The 24,187-nt window shown below is 44.4% G+C and overlaps 1 protein-coding gene across 2 annotated transcripts in view; it reads left to right on the top strand.

Annotated features, from left to right (window-relative positions):
- The window catches only part of LOC121533158 (protein kinase C alpha type), a 215,110-nt gene that overhangs the window by 164,513 nt on the left and 26,410 nt on the right, over positions 1-24,187 (top strand). For both annotated transcript variants that reach the window (XM_045209673.1, XM_041838963.2), the window contains 5 exons: positions 1,148-1,291; positions 1,865-2,038; positions 3,600-3,691; positions 3,967-4,029; positions 5,341-5,479. In XM_045209673.1, the coding sequence (XP_045065608.1) occupies positions 1,148-1,291; positions 1,865-2,038; positions 3,600-3,691; positions 3,967-4,029; positions 5,341-5,479 (612 nt within the window). The remainder of the gene's footprint in view (positions 1-1,147; positions 1,292-1,864; positions 2,039-3,599; positions 3,692-3,966; positions 4,030-5,340; positions 5,480-24,187) is intronic.

The raw sequence follows: 24,187 nt of genomic DNA, 5'->3' as shown, positions 1-24,187 counted from the left end.
AGTCTTTACCTAGCCTATCAGAGGGCAAGGTGGAGCTGTAACCTTTTGCTTCTACCTATCAAATCCTGTCAGATCTACATGAAGTGAATAGGGTGAGGGGCTAGGAATTATCTGGACTTGTATATAGACGCCATTAACCAAACTAAAGCCGCCTGACCAGTCTATTACACTTTATCTAGCCAAGGGGAAACAGCAATATATTGACACAGAGAACCTCACACGTGAAGTGTCAATTTATTGGACAGATTCCAATGGGATCGACTGTCTTTGGTTCAGCTTATTTGGATTGTCGTATATTCTACACAAATGGGCTGCTTCATTGTTATGTGTAGTTTGTAATGCGCGTGGCTGCCAGCCTGTCCAGTGTACTAGACAGACGAGATGAGCTGTAGTGTGGACCGGGTTTAGCATGATTGTGCCAGCTGCTCGATTTGGCCCAGGCTCTTGAGCTGTGTGTGTGTGTGTGTGCGTGCGTGCGAGCGAAGGAGAGATTTGACACCTGTGAGTAAGGGTGAAGAATGAGGATGTCACCCAGGCCGTTGTGACACTGTCATGTTCCCGCTGCCTGGAAAACAGATGGAATATGCCTCTGAGAAATGGAGGTCGCAAGAGTGTGTGAGAATGGGTGTGTGTAGTGCATGTGTGTGTTCGAGGGCAAAAGAGTTTACCAGCTGGCTACTCTGCACATCTTGCTCTGATTATAAACCAAGCATGACTTGACGAGTTTTGAAGCTTTGAAGAGTATGTAGTGCGATTGATACTTGATTGAATGGCACATTGACCAATGACAATGCATTATCACTGAGGGTTTTGCCAGTGATTAATTAAAACATGTTTAGATGAATTTGAACATTTTGACCTAAGGTTACCATAATAGGTTACCATAATGACAAGGTCAGGAGTATTTAACAGGTGTACTATAGTTCCATATTTACTTTTTTATACCCTCTGTGTCTATCTGTGTTCCGTCTGCTCCAAAGTTTATTATTTGAATCATTTTTAATGTTGAATTGTGTTATATATTGTATTATATAAGGCTGCACAGCAGTGTGTGTGTGTGTGTGTGTGTGTGTGTGTGTGTGTGTGTGTGTGTGTGTGTGTCGTGTGTGTGTGTCTCACGCCGTTCCCTTCTTCTCACCACACACAGAAAGCCAAGCTGGGCCCTGGTACTAAGAAGGTGATCTCTCCATCAGATGACAGCAGGTCTAATCTACCTTCTAACAACCTGGACTCTGTCAAACTCACCGACTTCAACTTCCTGGCCGTGCTGGGGAAAGGCAGCTTCGGCAAGGTGAGCCAGGATTTTACTTGTATTATTAAGGAGGTAAAGGGGTAGTTTCCCAGACACAGATTAAACCTAGTCCTGGACAGAAAAGCACTTTCATTGGAGATTCTCCATTGATCTTGTTTTTTAGTCCAGGACTAGGTTTAATCTGTGTCTGGGAAACAGCCTCACTATGATTCGTCGGTAGTTAATCTAATTGGCTTCTAAAATCAGCTATCCAACTTGTCATGTTGAATGTCCTGTGTACCACGGGATATTATCTATCGGACAAATCTGAAATGGAGTAAAATCCAAGTCTATGTTGGTGTACGTGAGCAAAATCTAGGACTTGGTCACATCATCCATAATTTACACAAAACAGAGCCATACAATTAATGAGTACAATGCAATGTTTTGGCTTAGACCGTCCGTACCTCGATGTAACACAGCGTGAATAAATGAGTATATCCATTCGTCAGTTGAGTAATAAGCATACAGTAACAACATAACAGTTGAGTTAATAACATTACTATCCGCATTAAGCCACCCTATTAGAAGCCTTCAGTCTAACCTTTGACCTCTCGTGTTCCTGTGTGCTAGGTGATACTGGCAGAGATGAAGCCCACAGATGATCTGTACGCCATCAAGATCCTGAAGAAGGATGTGGTGATCCAGGATGATGATGTGGAGTGTACCATGATAGAAAAGAGAGTCCTGGCCCAGCAGGACAAACCACCCTTCCTCACTTCACTCCACTCCTGCTTCCAGACCGTGGTATGGAGACTACGGACACACACATGCACAAGGGGATAAACACACACACATACACACACGTGGGCATATGGGCACGCGCACATGCACATGTACAAACACACAATTACTTGCTTTTTGCTGTCCATCGATGTTGATGATTACGTTGCTCCCAACTCTCATAAGTGTGGTTATTGTGGTGGGGTAGGGTTTGTGCCATTGCATGTGTCTGTGCAGGCCACACACATACACACACACACACACACTCACTCATCAAGCTCCTCTATGACGCACACACACATACACACCACACATGTATATACCCACACAAAGTTCAATGAAGTTTTTCTTTGTTTTAATCTGTCAGCTTTCTCAGCACTTTCTCATTCCTCCTTAATGTTTAATCCCTCAATCTCTCTCAGGCAGAGACGACAAAGGGCAGGCGGTGGCCAACACACACACACACATGCACACACACACATGCACACACACACACACACACACACACACACACACACACACACACACACACACGCACACATCTCCAAAGTGGAAATAGAAAATTCTATGCATTTTAAGTGAGTCCAAATCCTCTTCACAATAAGATGCCTCGATCACTTTGAGGGTAATTGTTTAAGAAAACCATTTGCCTTGTCTGACAGGTTATGTAAAGCTAATGATGAGAAAAGTACATAAAATACCGTAAGCCTTATTATAATCTCGCAGCGTGATTTAATTTCAAATTATTCTTCAACAATGTGCGTTATAAGGAGCTGATTATTTAACTAGGGGTTAGTAAGCTGAGGAATACATGAATAGTCGCCTCTTCAGAACGCACATGAACGCACACTGTTGAAGAAAAGTTTCGAATTAATTCACACTTCCAGATTATAATTAAGCGATAAGGCTCGAGGAGGTGTGGTATATGACCAATATACCACGGCTAAGGGCTGTTCTAAGGCACGACGTAATGCAGAGTGTCTGGATACAGCCCTTAGCCGTGGTATATTGGCCATATACCACAAACCCCCAAGGTGCCTTATTGCTATTTTAAACTAGTTACCAACGTAATTAGACCAGTAAATAGTAATTTATTGTCATACCCGTGGTACACAGTCTGATATACCACAGCTTTCAGACAATCAGTACTCAGAGCTCGAACCACCCTGTTTATAATGAGGTGTATGGTATGTTTTGCACTTTGCACAAGTCTTTTGCGCTACGAAAATGTCTCCATGTGACTAGTGCAGGACAGACCGGTGAAGAGGCTATCTGAGGGATTTACTTCAGTTTGACTAGACATAATGGAGTCATACATAGGAAATATTTCTGAGGGGTATACCTTTTCCTCTCATGTTGTTGTTGTTTTGCTTTCTATAGTACTTAACACTCCTACCATATCCCCTATATGTGACTCAATACTACACAACAGCCTCACCACTGGGTCCTACAGTATAATGAAGAAAGCCTCTCTGTTTTTTATGACACAGTAAATGACGGTAGAACAGATGCCAACCCCAAGAAATATGAAAAACAATGTTAAATGATATTAAACACCCCCATCTCTGTCTCCCTCTCTGCCCAGGACCGGCTGTACTTTGTCATGGAGTTTGTCAATGGAGGGGACCTCATGTACCACATCCAACAAGCGGGCAAGTTCAAAGAGCCACAGGCAGTGTAAGTTACCCTCTTCCCTCGCTTTCACCTTTTAAATAGGGGGAATAAAAGAGTGTGAAAGAGAAATAAATAGAGGGCTTGGAAGAGCGAGGGGGAACTAGACTGGGCACTGCAAAGTACAGTGGAGAAAGAGAAACGACAGCCTAGGTATAATAATTAATATTTCTATCAGAATGTGTCCAGTCTATAGCTGAAGCACATTTACAGTCCTTTACAGTCCTTCCTGTTGAAATGAATGGCTTCAGGGTTGTCTAACATGGAGCATGTCGTTGCAGGTTCTATGCAGCAGAGATCGCTGTTGGCCTGTTCTTCCTGCACAAGAAAGGAGTGATTTACAGGTGGGTCTTCTTCCAGTGTATACCAACTCAGAGGCACGTTATCCCATTCTAGGATCACTGTACATAAACTCAGCAAAAAAATAAATGTCCTCTCACTGTCAACTGCGTTTATTATCAGCAAACTTAACATGTGTAAATATTTGTATGAACATAACAAGATTCAACAACTGAGACATAAACTGAACAAGTTCCACAGTCATGTGACTAACAGAAATTGAATAATGTGTCCCTGAACGAAGGGGGGGGTCAAAATCAAAAGTAACAGTCAGTATCTGGTGTGGCCACCAGCTGCATTAAGTACTGCAGTGCATCTCCTCGTCATGGACTGCACCAGATTTGCCAGTTCTTGCTGTGAGATGTTATCCCACTCTTCCACCAAGGCACCTGCAAGTTCCCGGACATTTCTGTGGGGAATGGCCCTAGCCCTCACCCTCCGATCCAACAGGTCCCAGACGTGCTCAATGAGATTGAAGAGCACTTTTTGCCAGTCCTGTCTGGTCCAGCGACAGTGGGTTTGTGCCCATAGGCGACGTTGTTGCCGGTGATGTCTGGTGAGGAACTGCCTTACAACAGACCTACAAGCCCTCAGTCCAGCCTCTCTCAGCCTATTGCGGACAGTCTGAGCACTGATGGAGGGATTGTGCGTTCCTGGTGTAACTCGGGCAGTTGTTGTTGCCATCCTGTACCTGTCCCGCAGGTGTGATGTTCGGATGTACCGATCCTGTGCAGGTGTTGTTACACGTGGTCTGCCACTGCGAGGACGATCAGCTGTCCATCCTGTCTCCCTGTAGCGCTGTCTTAGGCGTCTCACAGTACGGACATTGCAATTTATTGCCCTGGCCACATCTGCAGTCCTCATGCCTCCTTGCAGCATGCCTAAGGCACATTCACGCAGATGAGCAGGGTCCCTGGGCATCTTTCTTTTGGCGTTTTTCAGAGACAGTAGAAAGGCCTCTTTAGTTTCCTAAGTTTTCATAACTGTGACCTTAATTGCCTACCATCTGTAAGCTGTTAGTGTCTTAACGACCATGTTCATTAATTGTTTATGGTTAATTGAACAAGCATGGGAAACGGTGTTTAAACCCTTTACAATGAAGATCTGTGAAGTTATTTGGATTTTTATTAATTATCTTTGAAAGACAGGGTCCTGAAAGGGGGACGTTTCTTTTTTTGCTGAGTTTAGTTTGTCAAACTATTAATTAATCAATTTAATCATTTAAATGTAAGGAAGTAACCGGAGTGGTGTAGAAAATGCCCCAAAATGGTCGTCTTCATTTGGACCTTGTCACATGATGCGGGTGTCTCCTGCAGGGATCTGAAGCTTGACAACGTGATGCTGGACTCGGAGGGCCACATTAAGATCGCTGACTTTGGCATGTGTAAAGAGAACATATACGAGGGAGTGACCACTCGCACCTTCTGTGGGACGCCCGACTACATCGCCCCAGAGGTAGGAACAGGGGTAGTGTGTGGGGAGGGGGAGGGTGGTCATTTTTGTCATTGTCTGGCCTGCGCCCCCGTCTCCGGGGCGATCCACATCCGAGTCGACAGCTCAGGGGACACACACACACACACACACACACACACACACACACACACTCCAGCTGACTCTGACAAACATCCTTGTGCCCTTGGGTTGGTTCAAGCTTATCACAGAGAAGCCAAGGTCTACATATCATTGATTGTCTATGTAGGCTATGTCCTGTTGGAAAAGCAGCCTGCCTCAGCATCCTATTCAGGGAAGAAACACTGAACCCCGGCCGTAGAGAGTAACAATGCTATTTTAGTATAAATACTCATGTAAGCGCTATTTAAACCACATAAAAAGGTGTGGAAACACCCTTTACGTGCATTTACCCACCATTTAGGTGCATCCTATAGCATCCTAGCGTCTTGTTTTCTATTGATTTGTATCAGCACATCCACTACAGTGCCTCTACTGAACATTTTAAGTTAGAAAAACGTCAGTCTCTACTGAACATTTTGAGTTAGAAAGACTACAGTCTCAACTGAACTTTTTGAGTTAGAAAGACTACAGTCTCTACTGAACTTTTTGAGTTAGAAAGACTACAGTCTCTACTGAACTTTTTGAGTTAGAAAGACTACAGTCTCTACTGAACTTTTTGAGTTAGAAAGACTACAGTCTCTACTGAACTTTTTTAGTTAGAAAGACTAGTGTCTACTGAACATTTTGAGTTAGAAAGACTACAGTCTCTACTGAACTTTTTTAGTTAGAAAGACTAGTGTCTACTGAACATTTTGAGTTAGAAGGACTACAGTGTCTACTAAACATTTTGAGTTAGAAAGACTACAGTGCTTCTACTGAACACTTTGAGTTAGAAAGAGAGCATTTTGGGTGAGAATCTGCCCTAGATGTAACCAACCCAGTCAAGCACTGCCCAGTGAGGGACATCATATTGATTTCCTCTAAAACGTCCTCTAAGAGGTTTGGTTTCATGGTTTCCGGGGCTGGGTGGACAAGCTGTGACGGTGGTGGGGTACACACACACAGAGGGTGGTTGGGGTGGTGGTGAACCCCTCGGCTAATGCCCCGTCCAGCTCTCCCAGCAGGGGTTCCAGTCAGGCCCTCATAACTCCACACACACACTCTCTCTTTTTGAGTTTGAGAGACTTGAGTAGATGTCGATACCATTTTATTAGCTCCAATGAAGGGTTGGAAATGGACATTTACCCAAAAGCACAGTTTGAATTGCAGTCTGATTTCTTCATTTCTTCAAGTCTGATTTCTTAATTGAAGTGAAATTGACCTCAACCTCGTAATACGACAAGTTTAGCTTCCCCTATATGTATGTTTTATTCATATTGTCTTGCTATTTATGCTATGTTTTGCAATGTGGAAGTTTGCTATCCTCTGCGTTTGTCTGTGCGTGTGTTCATGCACTTTAGTGTCTGTGTGAGAGTGTATGTGTGCGTGTGTTCATGTATCTACACGCACCAGTGTGTGTCCCTTTGCCTGTCTGTGTGGGAGTACTCTTCCGTGTACTGTACGTGTGTGTGTCTCTTAGTTGTCAGGACCCATATGAAAAACAGCTCAGGCGGTCCCCGGGCACCTCTCTCGCTTTCGCCTGTCACCACCGCATTACGTCACACACACACACACACACACACACACACACACACACACACACACACACACACACACACACACACACACACACACACACACACACACACACACACACTGCATTGCTCTACTTCTCTCTCTCTTTCCGCTGTTTACCTCTCACCCTGACCTACATAGGCAGCCATGGGAAGGCTCTGAGTGCGTCCCAAATGGCACCCTGTTTCCTATATAGCCCTATGGGCCTTGGTCAAAAGCAGTGCACTATAAAGGGAATAGGGTGTCATTTGGGATGCAGACTCTATCAATCTGAGAGGAACACGTTGGTCACTGTATGCTAATGTGAATTTACAGACTGCGTTACCGGAGTAACAAGCCTGTGAGATAGAGAGGGGGAGGGAGAGATGGAGGGGAGGAGAAATAGGGAGGTAGCGGTAGAGCGAGGTAGAGGTAGAGGGAGAGAGACTGGGAGAGAGAGAGAGAGACTGGGAAAGCGAGCATGATGTCTTAGTTGTTAGGGAATGCAACAACTCACGCTGTCAACAACCTTTGCTGGATTACGCTACAACTTATTGTCTGCTTTGGCCATTCTTGGTTATTAAAATAGCATAATATCAGATACACCCTTATGGGCAGATTTTGTATTGTCAACTGAATTTAGCTACTATCTAATACTGTACCCAACTGTAAGTACTCATTTTGCTACACGCCCCAAAAAGTTGCACAACCCTCAAAATAGAAGCTGCTTTAGAGCTATCTTTGGATTGTCCTCTGGCTCCTTGTTTTGGCTTCAACAACTTCACTTCCTATTTTTAGGTTTTGTGCAATTAGTGGTTGCAGTGACAGATTTTTCAGATCAGAGCAATTAGTTCCTGTGTTCAGTCCTCTGTGTTGACAGAGGAAGATGTCGTGAGAGGAAAGAGAGAGGAGAGAGAAAGAGAAACTGGCAAAGTACATTTTTGTACTTTGTCAATGTGCAGTAAACTCAGCCTGACCTCCCATTTTGCCTCGCTCCCCAAAGCTTTAGTGATAACAGCTAACATTAGCCAAAATGGAGACCCTTCAACTGCTCTGGCGTGCACTGGGTAGCAATTGCCCTACAGATCTAGGATCAGCTTATCTTGCCAATAACCTAACCCTAAACCAATAGAGACAAGTTGATGAGGGTCAACTTGGGGGTAACTCAATATACTTTAAAAGTGCAAAAAAATATTTATTATCTTGTAAGATTCAGTTTGATAAATTAACTGATAACTAAATTCCATTCTAACACAAAGTATAATAAACAGCAAGGATGGAGCCAGGTTAAAAGCCTGCATAGCCAGTAGTTCTCCAGCAGCAGGGTCCCTGATATACAGTAACTTATGGGTAAATCATGTGATGAATCTGCTATTCTACTGAAAGCCCTACTGCCTATCCATTCAACAGTGTGACAGTGTTTGAATGAACACCATCAACCCAGACATTCAGCAGCTATTGTAGCCTAACTAGTAAAATACAATCGCTTCAAAACCTAGCAACAGACTAATGGCTTAATGTTCAGTATGTTCATAGTGATATACGTCGCTTAAATGAATCCAGTAACACTGAGTGAGCCAACATCACTTTAACCTGCTGTAATGTTGTTTCTGAGATCAGGCTGAGGTTGTGTAGTGTTTAGCAGTTATCATCTTGTCTCCCTAGCACAGCGCTCATTAGTTCCTATGTGCAGGAGGCTATATTAGGAGCGGTAGTAGTGGTGGAAGCCTTGAGTAGCTGTGAGCGATCCAGAACTGTCATGTAGCATTAGGCCTGATGCGAGACATCCACTGCAGCTCGGATGTACAAAACCGCACGCACACAATTGTTATTATAATACTTTTTTTATTTAACTAGGCAAGTCAGTTAAGAACAAATTCTTATTTACAATGACGGCCTACCCCGGCCAAACCCGGACGACGCTGGGCCAATTGTGCGCCGCCCTATGGGAACCCAATCACGGCCGGATTGTGATACAGCCTGGAATCGAACCAGGGTCTGTAGTGACGCCTCTAGCACAAATACACGCATTAACAACGCAAGGAAATTTACATTTGCCTGATGTAAAAATACACACACACACACACACACACACACACACACACACACACACACACACACACACACACACCACACAAGGAAATATACTCTCGCACACATACCAACCCACGCAGAAAAAGTACACATACTGTCCACATACATGAAAACAAACACACACAGGCACACACACACACTCACACACAGTACGTTACATTGAGTGATCTGGCCATAGGCCTTTATGGAGTGTGGGAAATGAAAGAAAACAACATGAGAAAGTGGAGCGACAGGTCATCAGAGTGTATGTCCCTATCACATTAATTATGATGCCAAACCAGAGAAGAGACTGACTGGGACACACACACACACACACACACACACACACACACACACACACACACACACACACACACACACACACACACACACACACACACACACACTTGCAATCTCTCATATACACAGTTACAGACTGCATTCACACAAACACACACAGTCAGTCTCAGACAGACAGACAGACAGACAGACAGACAGAGACCGACACACACACACTTAACTCAAACAGGCATTCTCACAGAAAACCCTACACACACTCCGCCACACAGTGCTGTGCATGGAGTTGAAGGTCACCATTTCCAAAACTGTAAATGCCCGGTGGCATTGCGACAGGCAAGGACAGCGGTGTCACATTGGTGCTCGCTGCAGTATGGCCTGAAACAAATCTAAGTACCTCTCTGTCAGCATTACCTCATTATTCTGTGTCTCTCTCGCCATACACTGTCATGATAGGATGATGCTGTGAGGATATCACATTCTTTGTTGATCTGTGATCATGTCAGCACGCTCATATATTCAGTCATCAATGGACACGGTTGGGTTTACATTTCCGACCGTGGTTGAACCGCGATCCTTGGAGAACCTGTCAAAGCTCTGAGACGTGTGTGTCTGTGTGTGTGTGTTGGTTGAGGTAAGGTAATTCTTTGTGTTATGCTTGTGTAGCAAACGTGAGCTAACAGGCTAGTGAAGCGCTGGTAGCCATTATGCGGAGATGTCACCTTCCTTAAAAGGTTGTTAGTTTGCGCCCAGGTCTGGAAGATGGACAAAATGGCCACAAGTATTTTAAATGTTTACATAAAATATATCATGATACTCAACAGGTTTTGAATTTGAGTTTATTTCAGTTTTAATTGCAAACAGAATGGAACATAAAGTTTAGAGTAGTAGCAGCCTTTTTACAGTAGCCTAGCATTGCCATAATTCACATCAATGGACCTTTACATCATAGAGCACATATGTATTTGAGTGAGTAAATATCTAAGAGTTAGCTACTGAGTAAATAGCAGAATGCCATTGAAGGTACTGAGGTTGTATCCATTGTCATCATTGTCATTGTAGACCAGGGTAGTTTCAGTGTTGAAAGGTCCTATGTTCTCTACCTTGATTCCCAGTGCTGCAGAGAAGGCCGCCATTGGTCTGTCTGTGCATGATATGAGAGTACACACTCTATGACAATCTATTTGACAGTTAACTTCAAATTAAGTTATTCCTGACCGTGTGATCTGAGGGTCATAAGTTTTTTCCTAAATCTGCACTTCTGCACTATTTTAATGCTTTTATTGGTGACTGTTTTGAGTAAATCTGAATATACGGTCAAAGCTAGTGTAGACATTCTCTAGTAGTTGAACCTTTATGCCATGTTTATCTATGCATGACAAGTTTTACGATGCATTATAGCCGCATTATACTTGGATTCTTTTAGTAAAGTGTTACCCAAATATATTCTCTATCCATAGTATTTGCCAATAATATTACCTTCACATTTTCTCTTCAGCTCCTCCACCTGGTTCTCACTGGCTTTCAGTCTGGCCTCCATCTCTCTCAGCACAGTGTAGACGTCAGGCTGGCAGGTTAGTTGGGACTGTGTTGAGGCTGCAACCTCATCTTTCAGTTTCAGATTCCCATCCTCTGTAGCTATGTCACTGTCTGACTGACCCTGTCCCCCAGACAGGCAGTAGCACAACAATGTCATCTGCAGAACTATAGTGGTCTTCATTCTTAATCTGGACTCTTGAGTCGTTTGTTCTCCTGTGATTTCTGATCTCTAGTTTGTGGTTTTATAAGCACATATCCTTTTGTGCACGAATGGAAAGTTCCCAGGATGACTTTGTTCCAATTCAGCGTGGCTACCTTTCAATCATGTTCAAGTGCTTAAGAAACGTTAGCGGTTATGGATTGAAGTGACCTGCTTCTTTTAGCACTATTTCAGTTTGGGTAAATGTATTGCAAAACTATTGTCTCCCTTTGAAATACCCTATGAGTCATTTGTTTGGGTTTCAAATACTTCATCTGTGCCTGGTTGAGCTTGCCTTGCTTAATAAACTAATAGAAAAAGTCCCCAAATTCCACTCCAACTGGACTCAAGCAAACACTCAAAATATTTGAAAATGTTTGTTTAAGTCTGTGAACCCAGGTCTGGTGTTTACATTTTAGGAGTGTGTGAGCTCCTGTAAATCATTCTTTCAAGATAACCTTCTCATTCAGGTCATGGGTTTTTGCCAATTCTGTAACCCATGATACATACATTGAAGAAGGACATAAAGCTATGAGCAACAGCAAATGTTTTGCCAGACCTCTAAAGTGCACTCTACAGTACACCCAAGAATATGACTAAGAACATACACCTATGAATAGGCTACATGTGATAATAACAAGGAATCATGTGTAAAACAGCATAACGAGTCACTGTTGGTTTGTGTAAATGCAGGATGGAAGCTGCCAGAGGCAGGGTTATTATGCGTTTCATTCTGTAAACACAAACACCACGGCTGTACTAAACAGAATATTCATGAAAGAAAAAACGTATTCATATGAGTTTATTTCAGATATTGAAATACAGTAGAATGGAACAAAAAGTACAGAGGTCCATTTACATTGTCGCAGTCATTCAAATCGGTGATGCCCTCTAGAATACATGTTCCATTATTTCAAATCTAGCTTTTTTCACATGAGTTCTGAGGTGTTACTGGGTAAATAGCAGAATGCCATTGAAGGTACTGAGGTTGTAGCCATTGTCATTATCGTAGATACATGAGTTGGTACCGAGGCGCATGTAGAGCTGGTCTCCTACCTCAAGCATCAGTACAGCCCCATTAGAACCATCTGAATCAGCAGTAGCTGTTAAAGTACCAGCAACACTCTCTCCATTTTTATATAGAAAAATGTACCCATTGGGTTAGCCTGCTGCAGTGCGACTAAAGAAGGTGAAGTGGTATGTTCCTCTCACTGGTGCTGTGAAGATACCTGTAGCAAAGGAGGGGCCTTTAGAGATCACATCTTCTCTGGAAAAATACACATTTATTTACAGTATATTAATGGAACATTACACTTCAAAAACAACTTTTTGTCTGATTTTCAAGTTGTGTCCACATACCATTCCATCAGTTGTGGAAATCATGCTTTATGCTTAAATCTCAATTGAATGGAAAAGATAAGCTCGTCCATTCATTTTGTTCTGTTGCATATAGCTGGATCTGTCAAACAGATGGTTTGTAACAGAAGACTGATTTTGGAGTTCAATGTCTCTTTAAAAGTCTTTATGATTGTCACGCCCTGACTCAGGGGACTCTTATATGTTGAGTCAGGGTGTGGTTTTCTATGTTGTGTATATCTATGTGTATGATCTAGTATGTGTAGATCTATGTTGGCCGGTGTGGTTCCCAATCAGAGGCAACTGTCGCTCGTTGTCTCTGATTGGGGATCATAGTTAGGCAGCCTATTGGCACTCGTTAGTTGTGGGATCTTGTTCCGTGAGTAGGCTTGTTTTGTGTGTAGCCTTAGGACTTCACGTTTCGTTGGTTTATTGTATTGTCGTGTGTTTATTCAGTTTAATAAATATGTACACATTTCACGCTGCGCCTTGGTCTGACCTGTCCTTCAACGAACGTGACAGAAGATCCCACCAAACACGGACCAAGCAGTGTGCCCAGGAGGACCGAACACCCTGGATACAGGTGGGGAAGATTTGGTCTTGGGAGGAGATATTTGCAGGAAAAGGACCCTGGGCGAAGAAGGAAGCCCAGGCAGGAGAGGAGCAACGGCAACACAGAAGCCGGCCGAGGAGGAAGCCCGAGAAGCAGCCCCAAGAAAAAAAATGTTGGGGGGCTAAAAAGGGGTGGTCGGGGAGCGAGAGAGAAGAGCCCCGACCACTGCACCCGGTGGGTTTCCAGATTGATTCCCTACGACCATGGGAAGAAGAGTGGGAACAATTCTATACTGAGGAGTCGGAGGATGACGACGACGATGAGTTTCTGTTCCCTATCTCGTGGGGGCTCCCGGAGGAGTCCTCACTGGAGGAGGAGTGCCGAGAGAAAGAGAAGGATCGGATCGGCAGGGTAAGAGAGGAGGCCACCACTTTAAGGGGGCTGATAGCTAGAATGGAGCGAGAGAGATCCATTCAAGAGGAGGCACTGCAGGAAGCTCGTAGGGAGAAGGAGGAAGTAGAGGCACAGAGAGAGGAGCTGGTTAGGCAGCATAAGGAGCGGGGGTTAATAGAGGAACCCAGGTATGCGGAGAAACGCACTGTATCGCCAGTGCGCATGCACAGCCCAGTGCGTTCTGTGCCAGCTCCCCGCACGTGTCGTGCGAAAGTGGGCAGCCAGCCAGGACGGGTTGTGCCAGCTCTCCGCTCCAGACCTCCAGTCCGCCTCCACAGTCCGGTCCGGCCTGTTCATGTTCCTCGCGCCAAGCCCGTGGTGCGTGTTCCCAGTCCGGCCCGTTCCTGTTCCTCGCACCAAGCCAGTGGTGCGTGTCGCCAGTCCGGCCCGGCCTGTTCCTGCTCCCCGCACCAAGCCAGTGGTGCGTGTCGTCAGCCCGGTACAGCCCGTTCCTGCTCCTCGCACCAAGCCAGTGGTGCGTGTTCCCAGTCCGGCCCGGCCCGTTCCTGCTCCTCGCACCAAGCCAGTGGTGCTTGTTCCCAGTCCGGCCCGGCCTGTTCCTGCTCCTCGCACCAAGCCAGTGGTGCTTGTCGCCAGTCCGGCCCGGCCCGTTCCTGCTCCTCGCACCAAGCCAGTGGTGCGTGTTCCTAGTCCGGTTCGGCCCGTGCCTGCTCCTCGCACCAGACCAGTGGTGCGTGTGTCCAGTCCGGCACGGCCCGTGCCTGTTCCACCGGTGCCTGGTCCGGCACCGGTCAGCTGCTCCACTCCGGAGCTAGAGCAGTCCGCTCCACCGGTGCCTGATCCAGCTCCGGTCAGCTGCTCCACTCTGGAGCCAGAGCAGTCTAATCCACCGGGGTACAGTCCAGCTCCGGTCAGCTGCTCCACTCCGGAGCCAGAGCAGTCCGCTCCGGTCAGCTGCTCCACTCCGGAGCCAGAGAAGTCCGCTCCACCGGTGCCCAGTCCAGCTCCGGTCAGCAGCTCTACTCTGGAGCCAGAGCAGTCCGCTCCACCGGTCCCCAGTCCAGCTCCGGTCAGCGACTCCAGTCCGGAGCCAGAGCAGTCCGCTCCACCGGTGCCCAATCCAGCTCCGGTCAGCGGCTCCAGTCCAGTCCCAGACGTCAGCCCCTCTCCAGGTTCGGGGTCTCCCACACCAGGGTCCAGACAGGGCTTGGTACTTCGTGGGAGGAAGGAGAGGGGAAGCAGCGCGCCGAGGTCCAGACCAGACCAGGGGCGCAACAGGGAGGCGGAGAGTATGTGGTCGTCACGCCCGGAGCCAGATCCGCCTCCGAGGCGGAATGCCCACCCGGCCCCTACCCTGTTATGTAAAGGTTGTGTGGTCGGAGTCCGCACCTTTGGGGGGGTACTGTCACGCCCTGACTCAGGGGACTCTTATATGTTGAGTCAGGGTGTGGTTTTCTATGTTGTGTATATCTATGTGTATGATCTAGAATGTGTAGATCTATGTTGGCCGGTGTGGTTCCCAATCAGAGGCAGCTGTCGCTCGTTGTCTCTGATTGGGGATCATACTTAGGCAGCCTATTGTCACTCGTTAGTTGTGGGATCTTGTTCCGTGATTAGGCTTGTTTTGTGTGTAGCCTTAGGACTTCACGTTTCGTTGGTTTGTTGTATTGTCGTGTGTTTATTCAGTTTAATAAATATGTACACATTTCACGCTGCGCCTTGGTCTGACCTGTCCTTCAACGAACGTGACAATGATATGGTTTTGGGCATCACATTACCTGTAGTGGGTTTGTAGTGGTTGCCAAAGTTATCTGTGGGAAATGTTATGTAAGATAGGCCTGTTGTTGAGGTCATTTATGGAAAAAAGTTAAAATTTTTCCATGATTTCAAATATATCTTTATTCATCTATTCTGAGATGTGTTACTGGGTAACCCCAAAAAACTCTTCCTTACCTCAGGATACTTCAATTGGTGACTGTCCAGGAAAATAAAGAAATGTCACCTGTTGAAGTGTCCTGGGGTAAGGAATGTTTTGGGGATTAAAAAGTCACTCAGTCAAGCACCTGATTCCCTTTTTTGTTCAAGCTGGGCTGAAGTGCGTTTGGGTACACCTTTTTTCCACTGTTACTGGGTAAATAGCAGAATGCCATTGAAGGTATTGAGGTTGCAATAACTATCTGTCCAGACCCATGAGTAACCCCGTTAGATCCATTGTCTACAACATCAAAAGCAATTGATCTGTAGTTTTTATACATTAAAAGGAATCCATCTGTCACGATTCTTTAAAGCGGAACCCAGAAGCAGACCAGGACAAGATGAGTTGAATGAAGGTGAGTATTTATTTAAAGACTTAAATGTGGAAGCAGGAGAATCCAGGTGACGGAGCTGGCAGTGGAGGTGAGTTGGTGGGAGTGAATGGGCAGATCCAATGATGTTTCTGAAGCCACAGACGACCAGGCAGAGGTGGAGTGAATATTCCAGGAGAGTAATGTTCATGGCTAACGATCCGGCAGGGAATGGATGTCAGGTCAGAGCCTATGAAGTGGAGAGGTGAATCAGAACCAGGTGTGCAGATAGCTGATGAGATGCAGGTGCGGGTAATAGAGAGATCTCCCGCCTTGCTTCGTCGCCCGGCAACCAGACAGGGTGCGTTCAGGAAACTCAGGAAAAAAGACTCCAGGACAGAAAACAGGCAACTCAGGCAGAAACCGACTCAGGAAGCGGGATTCCTGACACCATCCCTGTCTGTTTGATTGACTATAGAAGGTGAAGTGGTAGATTTGTTTCACTGGTGCTGTGAAGATACCTGTGGCATAGGAGGAGCTTAATAAATGCTTATCAATATTCATGAATTAATTAACATTGAGGATAAAATCAACTTTAATAATATACAGTGCAATGCTTAATAAACAGTTTACTAATGGTTAACAAACATTTGAATAATTGGTTAATATAAGTACAGTGTTAATACTGTAATGCTTTAGCTGCTACTACAGATATAATTTAATGTAACAAGCCTCAGCACACAGTCTATACTCAAACATACCTTGTTTTCAAATTGTTTGTTTTTCACATGACCTGTCTTGGGGTTGTAGGTCTTGCCGATGTTGGTGATGACCTTCCCATAGACCAAAGTAGTTTCAGTGTTGAAGGCTCCTATGTGCTCCAGTCTCTTCTGTTCCAGCTGATAATGCCACTCTTGTTCTTTCTGTGAAGGCAGAAATTAGACACATTGTGAAAGAGATTCATTACAGTGCATTGCTACTTTCATATTTCAAAATGTATATGATAGACAAAACATTGTAGATGGACTCAACTCAACATTAGACCACTATTGGTAATATATAGTCAATATAAAGTTTGTCTAAAAAAACTTAAATTACAGCTCAATTTGAGCAAATCCTGAATTTGTGATTAATCCTGTGATTGACTCGATTACATTTTTAATCAACTATTTTTTTAGACTTAAAGAATGTGATAACAACCACTCTTAAAGTCACTTTTGGTTTGTGTAAATGCATGATAGAAACTGGTAGACGAAGGTTGATTTTTTATTTATTCTGTGTTATTCTGTAAACACAAACTTGACCAACAGAAACACCATAAGTGTAGGAAAGAGAATACTCATGAAACAAATCGACATACAGTGGGGAGAACAAGTATTTGATACACTGCCGATTTTGCAGGTTTTCTTACTTACAAAGCATGTAGAGGTCTGTAATTTTTATCATAGGTACACTTCAACTGTGAGAGACGGAATCTAAAACAAAAATCCAGAAAATCACATTGTATGATTTTTAAGTAATTAATTTGCATTTTATTGCATGACATAAGTATTTGATACATCAGAAAAGCAGAACTTAATATTTGGTACAGAAACCTTTGTTTGCAATTACAGAGATCATACGTTTCCTGTAGGTCTTGACCAGGTTTGCACACACTGCAGCAGGGATTTTGGCCCACTCCTCCATACAGACCTTCTCCAGATCCTTCAGGTTTCGGGGCTGTCGCTGGGCAATACGGACTTTCAGCTCCCCTCCAAAGATTTTCTATTGGGTTCAGGTCTGGAGACTGGCTAGGCCACTCCAGGACCTTGAGATGCTTCTTACGGAGCCACTCCTTAGTTGCCCTGGCTGTGTGTTTCGGGTCGTTGTCATGCTGGAAGACCCAGCCACGACCCATCGTCAATGCTCTTACTGAGGGAAGGAGGTTGTTGGCCAAGATCTCGCGATACATGGCCCCATCCATCCTCCCCTCAATACGGTGCAGTCGTCCTGTCCCCTTTGCAGAAAAGCATCCCCAAAGAATTATGTTTCCACCTCCATGCTTCATGGTTGGGATGGTGTTCTTGGGGTTGTACTCATCCTTCTTCTTCCTCCAAACACGGCGAGTAGAGTTTAGACCAAAAAGCTATATTTTTTTCTCATCAGACCACATGACCTTCTTCCATTCCTCCTCTGGATCATCCAGATGGTCATTGGCATACTTCAGATGGGCCTGGACATGCGCTGGCTTGAGCAGGGGGACCTTGCGTGCGCTGCAGGATTTTAATCCATAACGGCGTAGTGTGTTACTAATGGTTTTCTTTGAGACTGTGGTCCCAGCTCTCTTCAGGTCATTGACCAGGTCCTGCCGTGTAGTTCTGGGCTGATCCCTCACCTTCCTCATACCCCACGAGGTGAGATCTTGCATGGAGCCCCAGACCGAGGGTGATTGACCGTCATCTTGAACTTCTTCCATTTTCTAATAATTGCGCCAACAGTTGTTGCCTTCTCACCAAGCTGCTTGCCTATTGTCCTGTAGCCCATCCCAGCCTTGTGCAGGTCTACAATTTGATCCCTGATGTCCTTACACAGCTCTCTGGTCTTGGCCATTGTGGAGAGGTTGGAGTCTGTTTGATTGAGTGTGTGGACAGGTGTCTTTTATACAGGTAACGAGTTCAAACAGGTGCAGTTAATACAGGTAATGAGTGGAGAACAGGAGGGCTTCTTAAAGAAAGACTAACAGGTCTGTGAGAGCCGGAATTCTTACTGGTTGGTAGGTGATCAAATACTTATGTCATGCAATAAAATGCAAATTAATTACTTAAAAATCATACAATGTGATTTTCTGGATTTTTGTTTTAGATTCCGTCTCTCACAGTTGAAGTGTACCTATGATAAAAATTACAGACCTCTACATGCTTTGTAAGTAAGAAAACCTGCAAAATCGGCAGTGTATCAAATACTTGTTCTCCCCACTGTATGTTCATATGAGTTTATTACAGATATTGAAATACAGTAGAATGGCATAAAAAGTAGTACAGAAGTGTTTTTACAACATTGTTCTTTTACAACATTGTTGTTTCTACAATACATGATTTCAAATCTATCCTTATTCATGTGTTCTGAGGTGACACTGGGCAAATAGCAGAATGCCAGTGAAGGTGCTGTGGTTGCGATATTTCCCTGAGTTGGCTTCAAGGCGCACATAAACCTGATCTCCCATCTCAAGCATCAGTACAGCCCCATTAGATCCATTATCTGCACCATCACTAGATGTTATGTGATCTGCCGTACCAACAACTATCTCTCCATTCTTATACATTAAAAGAAATGCTTTCTTGGCTCCATATGTATGGTGAAGTGGTAGTGTCCTCTCACTGGTGCTGTGAACATACCTGTAGCAAAGGAAGAGCTTAAAAGATGGTTTATAAATATACCGATTTTGAAGTTGATCAATCATTACAATTATTAATAGTTTACTGATGGTATTGCTTAACATTTTTGTTATTTTTTATTATCAGCACAATGTAGATACTGCTACTACTAATGTAACAAGTATCAGGACACACCAGATTTGGGGTCAATTCAGAATCAAGTTGTGAATTGCTCTTTAATTCTAATTAATTCTCCATTTGAATTGGATTGGAATTGGACACACCCCACAGGAAAACATTTGGATTATATTTTAATAAAATTAAGTCAAATTAAAGAATATATTTCCAAATTGTCACCTGCTTTTGACCTGTTCAGTTTAGTTTGAGACTGAGTGTGGCCTGGTAAGCCAAAACAGGACAACCAAACAGAAAACGATCCAATATTGTATTTAATATTAGGGAAACATGTTATAGTCTGCAAAAATGTATTGTGTGTGCACATGTGTAAGAGAGGGATGAATATTTGAGTTTGTTTGTGAGCCAGTGTAGGAGTGTGTATGTGTGTGTACGTGCATGTGTGTGCATGGATGAGTGTGTGTCCAGCTCCCTAAAGCTTGAAGGTAAGTAGCTTGCGTGCCATAACAGCACAGTGCGGAGCCAGAGGGTCTTCTCAGGGCTCCCAAGTGGCAGGCGTAAGTCAGGTGTTACACAGAAAAGGTCACAGGGCAATGTGGAGCAGAACTGCTCTCACATATCACACCTACCAGGTGATGGTGGGGGGAAAAGGCGTGTGTGTATTTGTGTGCCTCCAGAAACCATCAATGTATCTGAAGGGAGACCGTAACCTTGGTCAGCATCAGACTTAGGGGGCTCTCACACTAAACTCTTTTTTTCTTGAGAAAGAAAGTGAGAGATAGTGTGAGGGTGTACCGGAGGGGTTGCAGTGCCTCTTGAAATAAGATCACACACACACACATACATACACACAAAGACACACTCTCCTTACACACACACACACGCACACAAAGACACACTCTCCATACACACACACACACAGACACACACACACACACACACACACAGGCACACTCTCCTTACACACACACACACGCACAAAGACACTCTCCTTTTACTGTACGTGAAAAACAAAGCACTGACCTCTTTCCCCACCTCATCTCCATGACATAATTGCCTATCTTTTATTGATGCCCTCCCTCTGGCAATCCCTCGCTTTTCCCCTTCTTTCTTGTCCTCTCTTCCAATCTGTCTGTATCACCCACTGGAGCGGGGGAGGGGAGAAAGAGGGAGTGTTGATGTATTTGTTTATGCACTCATTTATTGAACACGTCCTGTGAAAAGACACAGATTACAAGTTCCCATTTGCGACACTTTCCAACATGACACAGTAAGACACTCTTGTTTTTCTTCTAATACTCAAGGCACCTCTTCAGCTTCATCTCTACCGGTAGCCTTCTATTTGTGTAGCTGCTTCTCCCCTAGCACTGTTGGGGCTTCAGTTGTATTGTTCTCTGCTTCTACCATACAGTGGAGAAAGAAAGTATTTAGTCAGCCACCAATTGTGCAAGTTCTCCCACTTAAAAAGATGAGAGAGGCCTGTAATTTTCATCATAGGTACACGTCAACTATGACAGACAAAATGAGAAGAAAAAAATCCAGAAAATCACATTGTAAGATTTTTAATGAATTTATTTGCAAATTATGGTGGAAAATAAGTATTTGGTCACCTACAAACAAGCAAGATTTCTGGCTCTCACAGACCTTTAACTTATTCTTTAAGAGGCTCCTCTGTCCTCCACTCGTTACCTGTATTAATGGCACCTGTTTGATCTTGTTATCAGTATAAAAGACACCTGTCCACAACCTCAAACAGTCACACTCCAAACTCCACTATGGCCAAGACCAAAGTGCTGTCAAAGGACACCAGAAACAAAATTGTAGACCTGCACCAGGCTGGGAAGACTGAATCTGCAATAGGTAAGCTGCTTGGTTTGAAGAAATCAACTGTGGGAGCAATTATTAGGAAATGGAAGACATACAAGACCACTGATAATCTCCCTCGATCTGGGGCTCCACGCAAGATCTCACCCCGTGGGGTCAAAATGATCACAAGAACGGTGAGCAGAAATCCCAGAACCACACGGGGGGGCCTAGTGAATGACCTGCAGAGAGCTGGGACCAAAGTAACAAAGCCTACCATCAGTAACACACTACGCCGCCAGGGACTCAAATCCTGCAGTGCCAGACGTGTCCCCCTGCTTAAGCCAGTACATGTCCAGGCCCGTCTGAAGTTTGCTAGAGTGCATTTGGATGATCCAGAAGAGGATTGGGAGAATGTCATATGGTCAGATGAAACCAAAAATAGAACATTTTGGTAAAAACTCAACTCGTCGTGTTTGGAGGACAAAGAATGCTGAGTTGCATCCAAAGAACACCATACCTACTGTGAAGCATGGGGGTGGAAACATCATGCTTTGGGGCTGTTTTTCTGCAAAGGGACCAGGACGACTGATCCGTGTAAAGGAAAGAATGAATGGGGCCATGTATCGTGAGATTTTGAGTGAAAACCTCCTTCCATCAGCAAGGGCATTGAAGATGAAACGTGGCTGGGTCTTTCAGCATGACAATGATCCCAAACACACCGCCCGGGCAATGAAGGAGTGGCTTCGTAAGAAGCATTTCAAGGTCCTGGAGTGGCCTAGCCAGTCTCCAGATCTCAACCCCATAGAAAATCTTTGGAGGGAGTTGAAAGTCCGTATTGCCCAGCGACAGCCCCAAAACATCACTGCTCTAGAGGATATCTGCATGGAGGAATGGGCCAAAATACCAGCAACAGTGTGTGAAAACCTTGTGAAGACTTACAGAAAACGTTTGACCTGTGTCATTGCCAACAAAGGGTATATAACAAAGTATTGAGAAACTTTTGTTATTGACCAAATACTTATTTTCCACCATAATTTGCAAATAAATTCATAAAAAATCCTACAATGTGATTTTCTGGATTTTTTTTTCTCATTTTGTCTGTCATAGTTGACGTGTACCTATGATGAAAATTACAGGCCTCTCTCATATTTTTAAGTGGGAGAACTTGCACAATTGGTGGCTGACTAAATACTTTTTTTCCCCACTGTATGTTCAATGAAAGTCCCTTTATATGCACATGCATGCATACAGTGAGGTAAAAAAGTATTTGATCCCCTGCTGATTTTGTAAGTTTGCCCACTGACAAAGAAATTATCAGTCTATAATTTTAATGGTAGGTTTTTTTGAACAGTGAGAGACAGAGTAACAACAAATAAATCCAGAAAAATGCATGTCAAAAATGTTATAAATTCATTTGCATTTTAATGAGGGAAATAAGTATTTGACCCCCTCAGCTCCCAGGTGTCTTTTATACAGGTAACGAGCTGAGATTAGGAGCACACTCTTAAAGGGAGTGCTCCTAATCTCAGTTTGTTACTTGTATAAAAGACATCTGTCCACAGAAGCAATCAATCAATCAGATTCCAAACTCTCCACCATGGCCAAGACCAAAGAGCTCTCCAAGGATGTCAGGAACAAGATTGTAGACCTACACAAGGCTGGAATGGGCTACAAGACCATCGCCAAGCAGCTTGGTGAGAAGGTGACAACAGTTGGTGCAATTATTCGCAAATGAAAGAAACACAAAATAACTGTCAATCTCCCTCTGCCTGGGGCTCCATGCAAGATCTCACCTCGTGGAGTTGCAATGATCATGAGAACGGTGAGGAATCAGCCCAGAACTACACAGGAGGATCTTGTCAATGATCTCAAGGCAGCTGGGACCATAGTCACCAAGATAACAATTGGTAACACACTACGCCGTGAAGGACTGAAATCCTGCAGCGCCCGCAAGGTCCCCCTGCTCAAGAAAGCACATATACAGGCCCGTCTGAAGATTGCCAATGAACATCTGAATGATTCAGAGGAGAACTGGGTGAAAGTGTTGTGGTCAGATGAGACCAAAATCGAGCTCTTTGGCATCAACTCAACTCGCCGTGTTTGGAGGAGGAGGAATGCTGCCTATGACCCCAAGAACACCATCCCCACCCCCACCGTCAAACATGGAGGTGGAAACATTATGCTTTGGGGGTGTTTTTCTGCTAAGGGGACAGGACAACTTCACTGCATCAAAGGGACGATGGACGGGGCCATGTACCGTCAAATCTTGGGTGAGAACCTCCTTCCCTCAGCCAGGGCATTGAAAATGGGTCGTGGATGGGTATTCCAGCATGACAATGACCCAAAACACACGGGCTAAGGCAACAAAGGAGTGGCTCAAGAAGAAGCACATTAAGGTCCTGGAGTGGCCTAGCCAGTCTCCAGACCTTAATCCCATAGAAAATCTGTGGAGGGAGCTGAAGGTTCGAGTTGCCAAACGTCAGCCTCGAAACCTTAATGACTTGGAGAAGATCTGCAAAGAAGAGTGGGACAAAATCCCTCCTGAGATGTGTGCAAACCTGGTGGCCAACTACAAGAAACGTCTGACCTCTGTGATTGCCAACAAGGGTTTTCCCACCAAGTACTAAGTCATGTTTTGCAAAGGGGTCAAAAACGTATTTCCCTAATTAAAATGCAAATCAATTTATAACATTTTTGTCATGCGTTTTTCTGGATTTTGTTGTTGTTATTCTGTCTCTCACGGTTCAAATAAACCTACCATTAAAATTATAGACTGATCATGTCTTTGTCAGTGGGCAAACGTACAAAATCAGCAGGGGATCAAATACTTTTTTCCCTCACTGTATGTGTTCTCGTAGGCGTACTTACCCCAGCTGTTACTGCACAAGTAGAGGTATACCACCCACCACTTCACAAAACAATAACATTGTCTCCCTCCATTTATTTTGCATCAGTGAATTCCCCCATTGACGTCATAACAGTACTTTACTTTGCATCAGTGGATTTCCCCCTACAACATAGCTGTACTTCACTCCAACTAGGCTGTTT

This window comes from Coregonus clupeaformis, chromosome 30 (genome assembly GCF_020615455.1).
Source record: "Coregonus clupeaformis isolate EN_2021a chromosome 30, ASM2061545v1, whole genome shotgun sequence".
Taxonomy (NCBI): Eukaryota; Metazoa; Chordata; class Actinopteri; order Salmoniformes; family Salmonidae; genus Coregonus; species Coregonus clupeaformis.
Note: the sequence above shows the minus strand (reverse complement) of the source record. Positions and strands in the feature narration are given on the sequence as shown.